At 38.5% G+C, this 14,155-nt stretch overlaps 1 protein-coding gene across 1 annotated transcript in view; it reads left to right on the top strand.

Moving 5' to 3' along the window:
• LOC105258233 (small conductance calcium-activated potassium channel protein) overlaps window positions 1–14,155 on the top strand; it is a 107,601-nt gene that overhangs the window by 23,108 nt on the left and 70,338 nt on the right. The window contains exons 2-3 of the mRNA XM_025412865.1: window positions 6,921–7,458; window positions 11,420–11,690. Coding sequence (XP_025268650.1) covers window positions 6,965–7,458; window positions 11,420–11,690 — 765 coding nt within the window. The 5' untranslated portion in view covers window positions 6,921–6,964. The remainder of the gene's footprint in view (window positions 1–6,920; window positions 7,459–11,419; window positions 11,691–14,155) is intronic.

The following is a 14,155-nucleotide window of genomic DNA, read 5'->3' as shown; positions in this document are numbered from 1 at the left end:
CATTTTTAAACACGCAAAGTTGAGTTTCTAGAGCTAAAACATGCGCGATCGCCGAGTGATTGAATAGACCCTTGGAATGTTGTATATTTTTCTCGTAAAAGAATATCCTTCGCGACACGTCGCGAATAAAGCGCCAATTTATCGCGTCCTAGAGAGGATCTATTCGCGCATAGACTCTTGTAATTTCTCGAGGAGAATTGCGTACAAAGATACGCGCAAATAAGTCGCTATTGCATTGGTGTCTGTGTCAAGATCGCGTCGGGAGTTTCTACTTCTTCGCGCCCTCTCGTAAGGGCCACTCGTCCTCGACGCTGTACCCTTCTTCATTTCTCGCTCTCGACCTTACTGCACTTGATTCACCCTCTGCTTTCACCCTCGCCGAGTACGTGCCATAACAAGACGAGGCATGAGACCGAGTATATGCGACCAAACAATTCTCGAGAGCGTAGCCGCTCGAAAAATAAGGCCGACCAATCACGATGGCGCAGTTCCTTATGCGATCTTCCCCGCGCAGTTAAATATTGACAGACCACAGGAATATTGGTTCTCACAATTTCGCGATGGCACGATTTATTAGATCGGTAAAATAAATTAGCTTGCTCTCGATTATTGATTTTTCACTTTGGCGACGATTGATTTAAAGAAAATTGAAACGCGGCGATTTCGAGCAGACGTTAACAGAGAGTTATGCATACGCGTAGTTAAAGAGAATTTGGACTCTAGAAAATTAATTTGTGATATGTGAAAACAAACGTGATGAAAAATCTCAACTGAAAATTGAACGTGAAGATTGATTTGAAGAGAATTGAAATGCGACGGTTTTGAACAAATATTAACAAAGTTGTGTATATGCGTAGTTGAAAAAAAATTTAGAATCTAAAAAATTAATTTGCGATATGGAAATAGGATATGAAAAATCTGAATCGACATTTTGATGATTTTTTATTATACAGCGAATCAAAAGATAGAAATTTAGAGTAAGAGAATTGAGAAAGTAAAAACGCATCAATTTTTTTTATTATTCCATTGAATGAGGTTTATTCGTTTTCGTAATTTTACTGTGTCCTTTTTTAACGATAAGAACCCCTACTTATGAAGCGTGAAGTGCACCTTTGTGATGCCTCGTAAAGTGATACTTTCTCTAAAGCCATTCTGGAACCTTAACAAGATATTATATGATGTAATTAAAGTAGCACATTCCTTGTGAAAGATTACTTATTTTCAGCTGTAGATCATCATCATTCATTAAACATCATATCACTTATTAAGAAAAAAATTTGCAGCAAGTTTTTTTAAGTTTAAAAATTTGGATATCGAGGAATTTGATAGGAGTTAATTTGAATTTCCTAATTAGAAAGGGGTAAAATTTGCCTTTACTTTTATATTTCAAATATATAGACTTTGAAATATCAAAGAGTCTGAGCCTTTTAACCTTTTAAAATTTTGCAAAATATAGAAAACAAAGGAATAGGATGTTACTTTATTCTATGATTAATTTATGCAAATTAAAGTGCTCATCTTTTTATTATCATTCGTCTTTTTATTACCGATTCGAGGACTCGTAAGGTTTTGATCCGCCTAAGAAACAAAATTGAATATATACAATATATACACACACACACACACACACACACACATATATACATACATATATATAATCATCGAAGGTTAAGTTTATTTTGAAAATACGATAGACAAAGGCGTTGCTAGGCGGTCTTGGTGATCTCGAGGATCCAATTGTCGAGGATGAAACGATGGCACGGATGAACTCGAGAAGAAGCTATGGTCGTAATCACGTGCGATGGCACATGAATAAAGCAAACGTGTGCTAATGAGCGTCGACGGGAATAAGCAAGCAAGAAATCTGCGGTCAGAGAACCTATGAATATTAATGATTGCTCGATTTATCATTCGACAGATTTAAAAGTGACATACACAATTTTCTCGTGTGTGTCCATGCGTTTGATTTTATAATTTTATAAGGAATCCAGACATATCTCATTACATTCTGCCAAACTTAGGCAAAAAATAATACCAAATAAACCCATAATAGCAGGTAATAATGCTAATAATAGTTTATTTGACATTAAGAGAACCTCTTCAAAGTTCGAGTGAATTATATTCAGCGATTTAAAATGGAATATGTTTGTCTGGCAGATGTTCCCATCTGTTTCTCACGGTCACTTTGGAGATTTTAATGGCTACGGGCGTGACATGTTCAATGAGTTGCCAAACTCTTAGAGGCGTAACGTCTCCACATCCTATTAACTCTGAACTTGGATAACTTGGAAGATGCGCCGGTTGAATTCAAGATTGTCGAGCAAATTTGAAATTTTTATCACGCCCGGAGCTTAAGTGTTCTTCGAATAAGTTTCACAGTTTCTCAACTTAGTTTGTGAGAATGCTGAGGTGAGACGTTCATCAAAATTTACAACTTAGTAATCGCGAGAATATGGTATGTCTTCATCTGAAAATTACTCCCTAATTAATTATTTCGCCGAAATATTCATTAAGCATAATATTCATTTTCTTTAGCCATTATTCATCTTTTTGTTGCGATATTTTCAATTATCTAATTTTATTATTCTATTTTGCTTAATATTATTAATATGACTATTATTACTTTGATTAGTGTTATTAATACAATATTATTATTTTAATTAATCGAGAGTTAAAAATTTAAGAGACAGGTCTTTCAAGATTGAAAAATGAAAAATTTCACGAGCAACAATATCGTCGGAAGCGGAAGAAGAAATCACCAGCCCTTGATAGACGTTCATTTTGGCCCGTTATAACCGGCACGTGCGGTAAAGTGTGCATAACTCGAAACGACTACGGTAAAGGGCGCGTAAAACGTCAACGGTTGACCGTCAATTGTCCGTCATAACTCTGGGGAAACGCGCGAGCTCCGTTTTACGTTGTATTACTTGGCGCGGCTCGCTTTAGAGTCGCAACCTTTACGGCGGTCGTCGCGCTGCGATGACTGACACTTTAATTCCCGGTTAATCTCGCGGAGAAATCGATTCGATAGGCCGACACGCGGCTCGTGTGATAGTTTTAAGGACTAGGCTAATTTATTGCGAGCGTTGCATAGGGTCGCGTCACGCGACGCCGCGACCCATAAAGGGAAAACGCGGAATGTCGGCAATTTTTTTCCCCTCTGCGACATATGACACAAACGACGTGTTTAATGCGCGATGAATTGCTTTTTGATGGAACTTTTTGTTTTCTCGTCAACGAAAAGGTTTAACGATTTTTTTGTTAAAAAAATAGAGGAAATATTAAATTATTTATTTAGAGACGAATTTGAAATTTATTAATATATATATATATATCTCCTTTAGCGAAAATATGCCATCCGAGAAATTTACGTTTCGCGGCAAGTTCACTTGCAATGTTATCTCGAGTTTAACCTTTTGAAGTTAAACTAGCCTATAGCAGTTTTCTTTATCTACCCAACCTAGAGGCAGCTCATATTTATCGCTTGCCTCTATGCACCCGGCCTAAGGGTCCGCGTTCTCGCGATAATATTGCAACCCGTATGTGCAGTAGTAGCCATCGCCGGCGGACAAATGTTCCTTTCTTCCGCTTTGCATTATTTGCCACCGACGGTGACGACGACTAAAAGATTCGACCCGATTAGATAACGAAGTGTGCATCCAACATGCATGAGGTAGGTTCTGGGCTGGAACAAACTACGTCATTCAAATTGACGCACGATATCCGATTGCACACTCATTGTCAGATCGCGCTGTCAGCGATCGATTGTTCGAATCGGTCCATCTATCTCTGATCGCGAGGAAAATAAACAAGCGAAAACTTAAAAAGCGCACGTAAAAGAAAGATAGATTATTATAGATTTTTTTTATATGGAATGAATTTTAAAGTATAATGCTAAAGGTTCGAAGGGAAGCCAATCTTGCTTTATTTTAATGCGCGACTGATCATCCGAAGTGAAAAGGGTCGGCCACGGTCAGACGCCCTTCGTTAAACTTGAATCGATCAATTTTAAATCGACTTTCTAATATTGAGGGCATTTTAATGCGTTGAATAGGCTCTGAATTTTTCTTTCTTTTCTTTCATTTTCCTCTCTTCCACTCTCGATTTTTTACGTTATTATTAAACCGGCCCTCGCGAGAGCTCGCGATCGAAATGAAAGGGTTGAACCAGCGCGACGAATTCCACCTCGTTAGCGGGTCGCGACCATCGACTGTCGGCTGTACAAATTACTACACCCTTTTTTTCCTTCTCTCTCTCTTCCGTGCTCTCTAATTACGAGGCCGGAGGCGACTCTAACGAGTTTGCGAGCGACGCTCGTGATCGCTTTCATAAAGTCACTCGACTTTATTCCACAGGGGATCAAAACGCGCGCATGTTCGCGTGCTAGAATCATCCGGCCATCTATCTATCCGGTGTCTCGTTTCATCCGAATGACAAGACAGTCACAGGGGAAAGTGCATGCTTGCGCTACCTCTTCGTACGAAACACCCAAGAGCTTCGTTTAACCTATAGATTGCATGATCCGGCTCACATATGGAAATATAACGCGAGTCATTCATTCGTTCAATTATTCACGCTTATATTCTCCTGGGGAATCCGAAGCTACACTTTTTACGCGATGGAACGTACTCGGTGAATTTTGATATAAAATGTTGAGATGTTGCCAGAAATTAATTGATAGTATTTGAAAAGGCGTTGCTTAATTAATTAATCTAAATATTACTTACTACCAACATTATTTATTAATATTATTATCAATAAATTGCTCTCGTATATTCATCGATTAAAAATATATAAAATAAAATAAATACAAACGTGCATTTCGCTATTTTCCCATTATAAACTATCATTCTGAAACTATCAATTTATCTCTGTCATTTTTCGCTCGATACAGTTTGTCTCAGAGAGGGATTGCTGTATATTACATATTTTCCATTTTCAATAACATTTTTGCGGAAATGGCAAAAGCGTATCTGGAGAGAAATTTTATCCGTGTCCGTTAGGTGTGTCGACCGATATCGACCTCTCACCTTCTCCACGACGGAGATGACGACCTCACCTGTATTTCGACGGCGAAAAATTACTCGGCGAGTCCCAGGAGCAGTATAAGGGCTCTCGAGGATGAAGTAGCTGAGCGAAAGAGGCGGGAAAGTCACTGAAAAATTGAACATACGAAGAAGGACATAAGTTTCGCTCTCGCGCGAGTTGCGTGGTTTCTCTTACCTTACCCCATGTTTTATGCCATAAGCACTTTTACATGTGTAAGATACACCATATCGCTCGCGGAGGATCGGACATTGATCTAGGGAAAACTTTGCTTTAAACGTGATCGTTTGTTTCTTATTCTTTGAAAATGGGATATAAATATCAGGATTTAAGTTAAAATACAGGGTACAAAAATTAGACGCTTATATTCTCAATTGTCGATATTTGTTCATTTTTAATTATATTAAATATACAGGAAATCATACACGTCAATTATATAGCGTTAAATGTGTGCTTATGAATTTATGATTAATTTACATATTTAAACAATAAATTACATATATCGTACAATATATTCTTCGTAACTTTAGTTAATTTGGAATTACCTAGGTGGTCATGTCCCGCTGACAATGGAAGACTCGCGCTAATGCATTAAATTAAGTGGAAAAGGATGTTAGATCTTAGCGAAAGACAGATGAACTTACGAGGATGTGACTCTAATAAAGGTGGTCGCCTTTTATGGCCGCTCTTAACGTCAGTCGTAATCTTGCTTGTACAATCGTTCGCTTTATATGCTTAGCGATCATTTAATTGCGCTAATGTGGTTTTTATGCGATCGTGTTCCGTCATGAAATTACTTTACTAACGGTCCCATTTTACGACCCGAGATCCAATTTTCCACGCGGGTGTTAAGACGAAATATTTCCTTGTATAAAAAAAGTGCCTGCAAAGTTGATGGCTTAGTTGGATTAGCCGAGTGTAAAATTGAGCCAACGGAAGGACGAACAAAGTTATTACGAATGCTAGAAAGCCGCGAATTTATTATCAAGAAAAAGTCTCCGGTGGGAGCGGAGGCAACTTTGCAATTTCTCAGCCACACCACTTTGCAGCAGTTATCCTCCGATAAAAATTGAATGCGGAACCGTCAATTTTTGGCGTCCAAATTCAACATGAAACTTTTACTGAAGCGAGATACATTTAATATTGATCTGCATATCGATTTTATTTGCTTCTCGTTTTTAATTCAGTTCGGTCTCGATGCAACGTCCACCGTTAATAAATAATCCCCGTAAAGCCCCGCTTACAGTCTCGCGTTCCGCGCTCCAAATAGATCACCCGCTATGTGTTAAATGGCCGACGATGCTAGTAGTTTGGCAAATCTTGCGGCCTGCCACCGTCGGTGCATCTCACGCCGGAAATCTCGAAAGGCCACAAACCGGGGACCTGGCACAGCCATCGTTTGCGGTCGATACTCTCGAAACACTTTTGGTGATATTCGAAATTTGCCACGAGTACCGTTCGGCGACAGCCCGGAAACCGATATTCACGTAGATACCTCTCCAACTCGTGCTTCGCCGTTAATTCTACAAATATATAGACACGATCCTTGAGGAGGAAATCAAATTCCTGATTTTCCAGGATGAAAACGAAACGGGCAATAATTTATACGCGACAGGGAAACGAAATTGATGAAACAAACCAAGCGAGGAAATAATTTGTAAGATCGGTAGTTTCATTAAATGCTGGGGAGTTCGATTTCTTCGAGCTCTTTAATAAAGGAAAGATTAGAATTAGGATTTATTGTTCGCATCTGTGATCCCCCGAGCGACTAGACGTCAAGACGAAATTAGTTAAAGGCGTCGCGCCAATTTCCCCTGATGCCCGACACTTGAATCGGAATCGGGGATGATTGAAGACTCTCTCGTCTGTTCCAGGGGATGGCGACGTAAAGTAGCGGCGGATTACTAGCCGGCACGAGATGAACACGAACGGGAACGCGGTTGCGCAGGAAGATGGTGCCGGTACCGATTACGGCGGTAACGAGGAGACGGCGGCGCTGCTCGGCAGGCCGCCGCCGCCGCCGGTCGTGGTGGCCGCGGCGTCTCAGGGCAAGCCGGTGCTGACGCGACAGGATCGGGCAACCTTCCTGGTCGCCTCGCCGCAACTGTCCGTGTCCGGGCTCGGCGGCTCCGAGGAGAGCGGCACCAACGAGGACCCGGCGACCAGATCGGTACCGGACATCGAGCTTCACTGCCGGCTGGACGGCGAGCCGCAGCCGTCGCCGCCGCCGCCGCCCCCGCCGCAGATTCAGCAACCGATTCAGCCCCAGCAGCAACAGTCGCAGCTACAGGCGTTGTCGGCGTCCTACGGCAGTCGCTCCTCCAGGCAGTCGCATCAGTACAGGTGTAGGTGCGACCGAAGGGACTCTCTCGCGCCCACCTCTGCCCTTCACTTGGCCCGCAGTGTCTCCAGGTAGGAACGATGCAGTCTTCTTTAAAAGAAATGAGTAAATAAGGGAGGAAGTAAATACGTTCTTTGCTAAAAAGTAAAGAAGTGAAAGATAAACTCAGGGAAAGAAAAGTAAGATACAATATGATATATCGAAACACATCGGGAATTGTGTGTAATATCGTATTCTGATAGTGTTTGGTTTATCTTTCCAATATTATCGATATTAAATTAACAATGATTTTCAACGAATAAATATTTAGAAACTTTTGATTGCATCTTACATAAAATTTCCTATAGTGAAGGAAAATGTATATATACAAGGTGTTTCTTAATAAGTGCGAAAAATTTTAGGAAGTGATTCTTTGCCAAAAATTAAGGGGAGTTTTTCTCCTCCAAAAATCGGAGTAAAAATTAGGTTCTTATTTTTTTCTCAACAAATTAAAGAAATGAAATTAGGTGGATATTTTATACTAGTAAAAAGATTATTTATTAATATTTTTTCAGCCTTCCGTATTATAAGGGGATGAACTAGCAACTCCTATTCAATTTTTTAATTACAACTTTTTAATGTTTATATGAAAAATCCCCCTTAATTTTCGACAAAGAATCATCTCCTAAAATTTTTCGCACTTATTTTTCATAAGCAAATCCTTGCGATTTTTATTAATAGACACACATTACCTACGCACGCTTTCCAAGAATGAAAAATAATGAATGCTTTGTAGTTTTACATACTAATATACGTGTTTTGTACATAATTAACAAGAAATAAAATTGGAAACATAAAGTATAAAGTGCGCTTGCATTTATATTTTATATTTTCAATTTTAATAAAAAGAATATTATCGTGAACGGTCGATTATTCTTTGTAACATATTGCATATTATAGTTGTCGTTACGGTTAAATAGCGGTATATAATTTTAAAAACCAAGCATGCTCGTTGAAATGAACGATAATTGTGTCTCTTTTATATTTATTCTCTCTACAACACGCGTTAAAGGAAAAAAATGAGGCGAGCATATTTCATACAACACATACATGCATGCATGCATGTATGTATTACATTTATATTTACGACGTACAAGGGAGTTAATCCAGGAAAACTTGCACATGCTTAAAAAGGAACGGCAGTTGTATAAGTTTAAACACGCGTGGAAAGTTTTGACTCGTAATTGACAAAGTTTAACTACTCCGCGAACACAAGTCGGCTACGCTGCCGTGAACTTGCGTTTAAATGTAATAGAATTGGAGCGAATAGTCGCAGACAGAGTTTTCGATTGAAGATGAGCACGAAACGGAAACTCGCTTCACAAATTTCCGATGCCGATTATGATTTTAATTTTCTCCTATGCCAATAGCATGGATTATCCCGTTTGTTTATCCAGCATCGATACGCCATTCTCTCTCCCTCTCTCTCTCTGAAACGCTAATCTTCCAGATGTCGCAATAAAAGATGTCCGATATTTATCGAATGTATCTCGTCCCGAGCTTCCGGCTTTGCAATTTTCGCAATGCATGAAAATGCTATTTGCTGCGCGAGGAGAAAAATCCTTAGAGCGATTTAATTTTTCATTATGTGGCAGACTCTGAGATTAAGGGATTTTTATCCGGAGCGCAGAGAAGAATCTATTCGCGAAATAGCTGCGCGAATCGGCCACTTTTATCTAAGTGCGCCCGGCAATTCGCCGAGAATCACCGTCCTTTCTCGGAGAAATGCGTTGCTCTCGGAAAAATGCGACATCTCTGTTTCCTTAGACCTCGCCCAAGCGGAATGGGCTTTCCTTCTAGGAAAGAAAAAGGTCTAAAAAAGTTCCTTCCCCTGCCGCCGTCGCGAATTTCTAGGATGATCTCATGCACTGGCTCGAAAGTCAAGCCGCGAAATTTTACGTCGTCCTACAGCTCGAATCTTTCGGAGGAAATATACGTCGCGAAGGTTGTCGAAAAGAGTCGAGAATAGAAAAAGGATCTGTAAAAAAATATCGTTACTAAGAATACCGATATGAAAATCCCGACGTTGATCGTTCTCTTTATTTTACGATCGCTTTTCAGCCACCATGATTTTATTATTAGTTGTTAAAATTTATTGGAGGACACTAGAGTCTTTATTTTTATTTCCAATTTTTAAATATTGAGTTTGAAATAAAATAAAATTAATCAAAAATTTAAAAAAATTGATTCTTAAGAAAATTGAAAAAACTGTAATAGTAAAAAACAAAGTTTAGTAAAGAAGATTTGAACATGTTTACGGCGAGTACAACTTTTTAATTCTAAATTTATCATATTTTAAAATTTTTCATATTTCCATTTAAAGCTTATATCAAAAGTTTCAGGAAAAAAACTTTTTGTTTTGAAACATTTTATGAATGTATAAAACTTGTAAAAGATCAGAGACCGAATGGTATTGTGTCGATATAGTGTTTTCGTTGTATTATATTCATTTATTAAGAAAGATACGCTTTGTAAACACATCTTTTATGCTTGTGACGTAAAATAAGTATATTGAATCATGAATAAAAGATCCATTGTTATCCCGAAAAGCCATTCAGAAGCTAAGGGACTTCACTTTTCACCTAAAGTCGAAGGCGCGACGGTTAATGATATCTCTAGACGACAGCCTCGCACTATATTTGTCCTGTAAAAGCCGAAGGCTCTTGGCTTAGGGTGTTTTCAAACAAAGAGAACCCTAGTCATATTCTGTACATATTCTAACGACAAAATTGAATTACCCCTATTCAACAGACGGAGTTTGCCAGAATCTCAGTAATTTCATCAGCAATTTCCTGCACACTCTGGTCTCCTAGAAATGACGTATTTATAATAGAAGAGATTATATTTGTTGTATATTTTCCTCGATAAACTTGGAACTCAATTTTGAGAGATTTAATGAGTGAAATTATTCTACAATTTTATAATGATTTTTGCAGTCGATTAAAAAATAAAATTTTTATTAAAATGAAATAGAGAGAGTTGAAGTTAGAATTGAAGAGAGATATTTTTCAGGTTTAAATTTAGAGAAATTTGTCAATTCAAAGCTTTGCTCATGATTTGAAAATTATCAGTGCCTGAATATCTCGGAATAATTATTATTTTAAATATCTGCGGCTGAAGAGTGCCTTTGAGACACTACGAATGCTACCAATTTAGTGGGGCAGCAGTTTTCAATGAAATTAGTCCACGGACGGGTGGCCATGTGCAATATTGGATAGCGTATTTGAGACTATCAATTCGACTTTATAGTTCACGCCAGCCATAAAATTGTACCGACTATAAACGATTCGAGAGCAGCCGATTACTGCAATATTACATATTTCCGAATAAAATTACGAATAGCTCAACTTTTTTTCTCATTTAACATTTTCATCGCAACAGTCCCGCTATTAATCGTATCAAGCTAAATATTGTCATATTTAAATATTAGCTAACGAGTAATTTTTAAAATAAAATAAAAAATGAGAATAAAAAGGATAAAATTGTCGATAAATAAAATAGCGTATGATATTAAATTTAGTTAAAAGTTCACGTTTTAATTACTATAGAAATAAAGTAAAAGATAAAAATTTTTAAAATCTCTTGACAGCTGAGTAGGAAACAAATTAAGTTAAAATTTTAACATTAAATTTAAAAAGTCAGATACAGTTTTCAAAACAAAAATATTCCCTGACACAAAATTACTCGTCCGATATGTTTACCAGGAATATCTCCTCTCGAAAGAGAGTTTTTCTAGAAATCGGAAGTCTCAAGTAGTCGAGTTAAAATACTCTTGAGGGATCGAGCGAGTTTGCTTCGCTCTCGCCCGGAAATCAAAATTACAAACAGATTCGGGAATAAGGATCAATTTAAATAAATACACGTAGAAGGTCAGAATATCGAAACGAGGCCAGATATCAGACTAAGAACCGAGATGGCTTTTAGGAAGAGGGTCGAGATCCCCCTCTTGCCGTTTGAAGCGGATGTAACCGGCTTGGTTTTCTGTTTGCGAAGGGAGAGCGTGAAGAGCGGCCACCATTGCTGCCCGTGTCAGGCGCCGCCGCCGCCGGTGCTGGTCACCACGTCGCCCAACGCGCGCATAATACGGCAGAGCTCGCAGCCGGAGGCGTCCGCGTGTTGCTGCTCCGGCTGTTGCTGCCCGTTGCACACCGGCGCGGCGCCGAGCGCCGCCTCGCTGCGGCAGCTACGCGAGCCAGGTGACGGGATCGCCGGCATCGCCGCCGACTCGCTGCGGATCAATGGCGGCATCCGACAATTCCGCCAGGTAAGCCAGCCAGCCCATTTCCCTCGCTTCCAGCCTCGCCGACGAGGCCGAGTCTAATGACACGCACGTGCGCACGTGTGTCCGTGATAGAAGAATACCCAGCTTTCGATCGACAGGTCGTTAGATGAGAATTTAATCGGATATTTAATGAGTATGAATATGTATCCCGAATTTTTATTTCTCATCGGTTTACCTCTCGCAAATATTTGTTGATGTGACACGTTAATTGGGATTTACAATTAGTTAAAAAGAGGGGAACAAGCGCGGAAATTCGCAGATTATTGTTGGAAATGAATGCTAGATTAATCACGCCGCCGTTATTACGCGATTGGTATTCTTATATCATGGACAAAGAGCATTACCTGTGCGCGGTACAGCACCACCGAACTCACCCCCTTTTATCGCCACCCTGCCTCTTTCCATAACACTCCCACACACGTGTCTATTTGCCCGCCTTTCTCTCGTGTTCGTGTTTGTTTTTGTTTCCCGGTGAGTTTGTGAAGAAGGAGGAAGAGAAAAGATTGTATTTAATTGGTAAACGATTTTGTTGAATGAGAGCGAATCTCGACGGAATATCTCAATGTTACTTAAGCATCTCCTTCTGGATATAAATGGACATTTAATAGACATTTTTACAACGGTTTTTCTTCAAGTTCCCTAGACTTCTCTTGTATTATTTGATTTGGTTTAATAACTATTCTCTCTCTTTTCTCGGTACATAAAATTTTACAAGAGACGTAGATAAAGTTTGTAAAGATTTCTATCTTAAAAAAATTCTCATAAGAATGCGATAAAGATTGCAATAAAATTATAATTATAGTTATAGATTGCTATAATTATAATTCGTTTCGCTTACTCTCTTTTTCTCTCTCTCTCTTTTTTCTTAAGCTTGTCCTTTATTGTTGCTCCTCCGGTTCTCTTCATGCATGTTTTTTTCATATATGTGTTCTCATCTTTTTCATTGTTCGTGTCTTCAGTGTCATTGTTTTACTGTCAATTTGCTCAACTCTTTTATTGGTGTTTTTTCACTCGTTATATTCCTATTCGTACATCATATCTGTGTGTTCGTGACGTCGTTTGTGTATCGAATGTGTATTGTAACGTTTCTTGTCTTTCTCTCTCTTTCTCTCTTATCATTCGTTTGAACTTTCGAGGGACAGATCTCTCCCTCTTTTATTCTCCAGTGCATCCTATCTGCTAGCTTTCTTTTTACCCTCTCGCTAGAGAGATTTACCGGTGTAAGTCCGGAATTGTAAAAGTGTATGATGCGCCGAGGAAGGATATGCACAGGTTTTATAGGATCGAAATTTACAGCGTGAGCTTTATGAGAATAGCGAATTGCGTTGCTTTCGTTACGAAGAAAATCCGTGACGATTCTTCTCATCTTGATCTCATCGTTATCCGTGGAAGGTTGATGGTTTGTCACGATGATAAGGATGTCTGTTGAAGTTTCACGTGTCTCATTTTGATTCGTAGGGTCTCCTTTTTTTATGATTTCCACGCAAATCTGCGTCTGTGGATTGAAAGATTTACGATGGATGCAAAAAAATTGTCAGTTTGCGAATTTCTAGGATTAAAAAAATCTCATTCGAAAAACTTGCGAAATCAGAGATTTGTAATTTAACGAGATTTATTGATTCGATGAAGCAAAATAATTAAGGATTTTTCAAGCTAGTAATTTTTTAAATCTATAGTTCGATATTCGAAAGCTGTAAAAATGTATCAATTTTTTAAGTACACAAGTATTAGAAAAAAAGCAAGACAATGTTTTGTGAATCGGAAAAATATGCTTCACGAATTTATAAATCTGTTAAATACAAGAATTTATGATTTTTGAATTCAGAAATCCAATCGATATGCAGTTAATACGATAAATTAATCGTGGAGGATACAAATCTCTCCGCACCCTTATCGGTGGAGTTTACCTATCGCCACCTGGTGGAGGGTGGAAAGAACAACAGAGAACCACCCTTAAGTGGTGTAGCTAGAGAATTATACCGGCGGAGAACGCAACGGTCGACGTTTGCTCGACGTTCGATACCTTACTCGTTGGATTTTTTGCCTCGTGTCGTAAAAATCCTGACGGATACAGATGGCAGTCGTTGTAAAAACAATCCTCTTGAAGGGATTCCTGAGCTTGAGTGGCGGCGTCTTAATTCTTTTTGGGCCAAACACGTGTCTTGAAATATTTTTTTTCTAATTTCTTAAATCTATGATATATATAAATATAAATAGATAGAAAAAAATGTAACATGTATAATAAAATATTTTTACCAGTAAATTTTAGATGCTTCGAGGAAAGTTAAATAAATTCTGGAAAGGAAAATAGTTTGAAAGAAATTATCTAAATAATATTGCAAGATGCATGAATTTATTTTTTTATATTTCTAAATAATTGCACTTCTCAAAATCATTCTTTTATTTATGGTAAAAAATATTAAAATTAATCAGCATTAAATTTCCTT

Source organism: Camponotus floridanus, unplaced genomic scaffold (assembly GCF_003227725.1).
Source record: "Camponotus floridanus strain SB8 unplaced genomic scaffold, Cflo_v7.5 scaffold58, whole genome shotgun sequence".
In the NCBI taxonomy this organism is placed as follows: Eukaryota; Metazoa; Arthropoda; class Insecta; order Hymenoptera; family Formicidae; genus Camponotus; species Camponotus floridanus.
The sequence above is the reverse complement of the archived record's forward strand: the minus strand, read 5'-3'. Positions and strand labels throughout refer to the sequence as shown.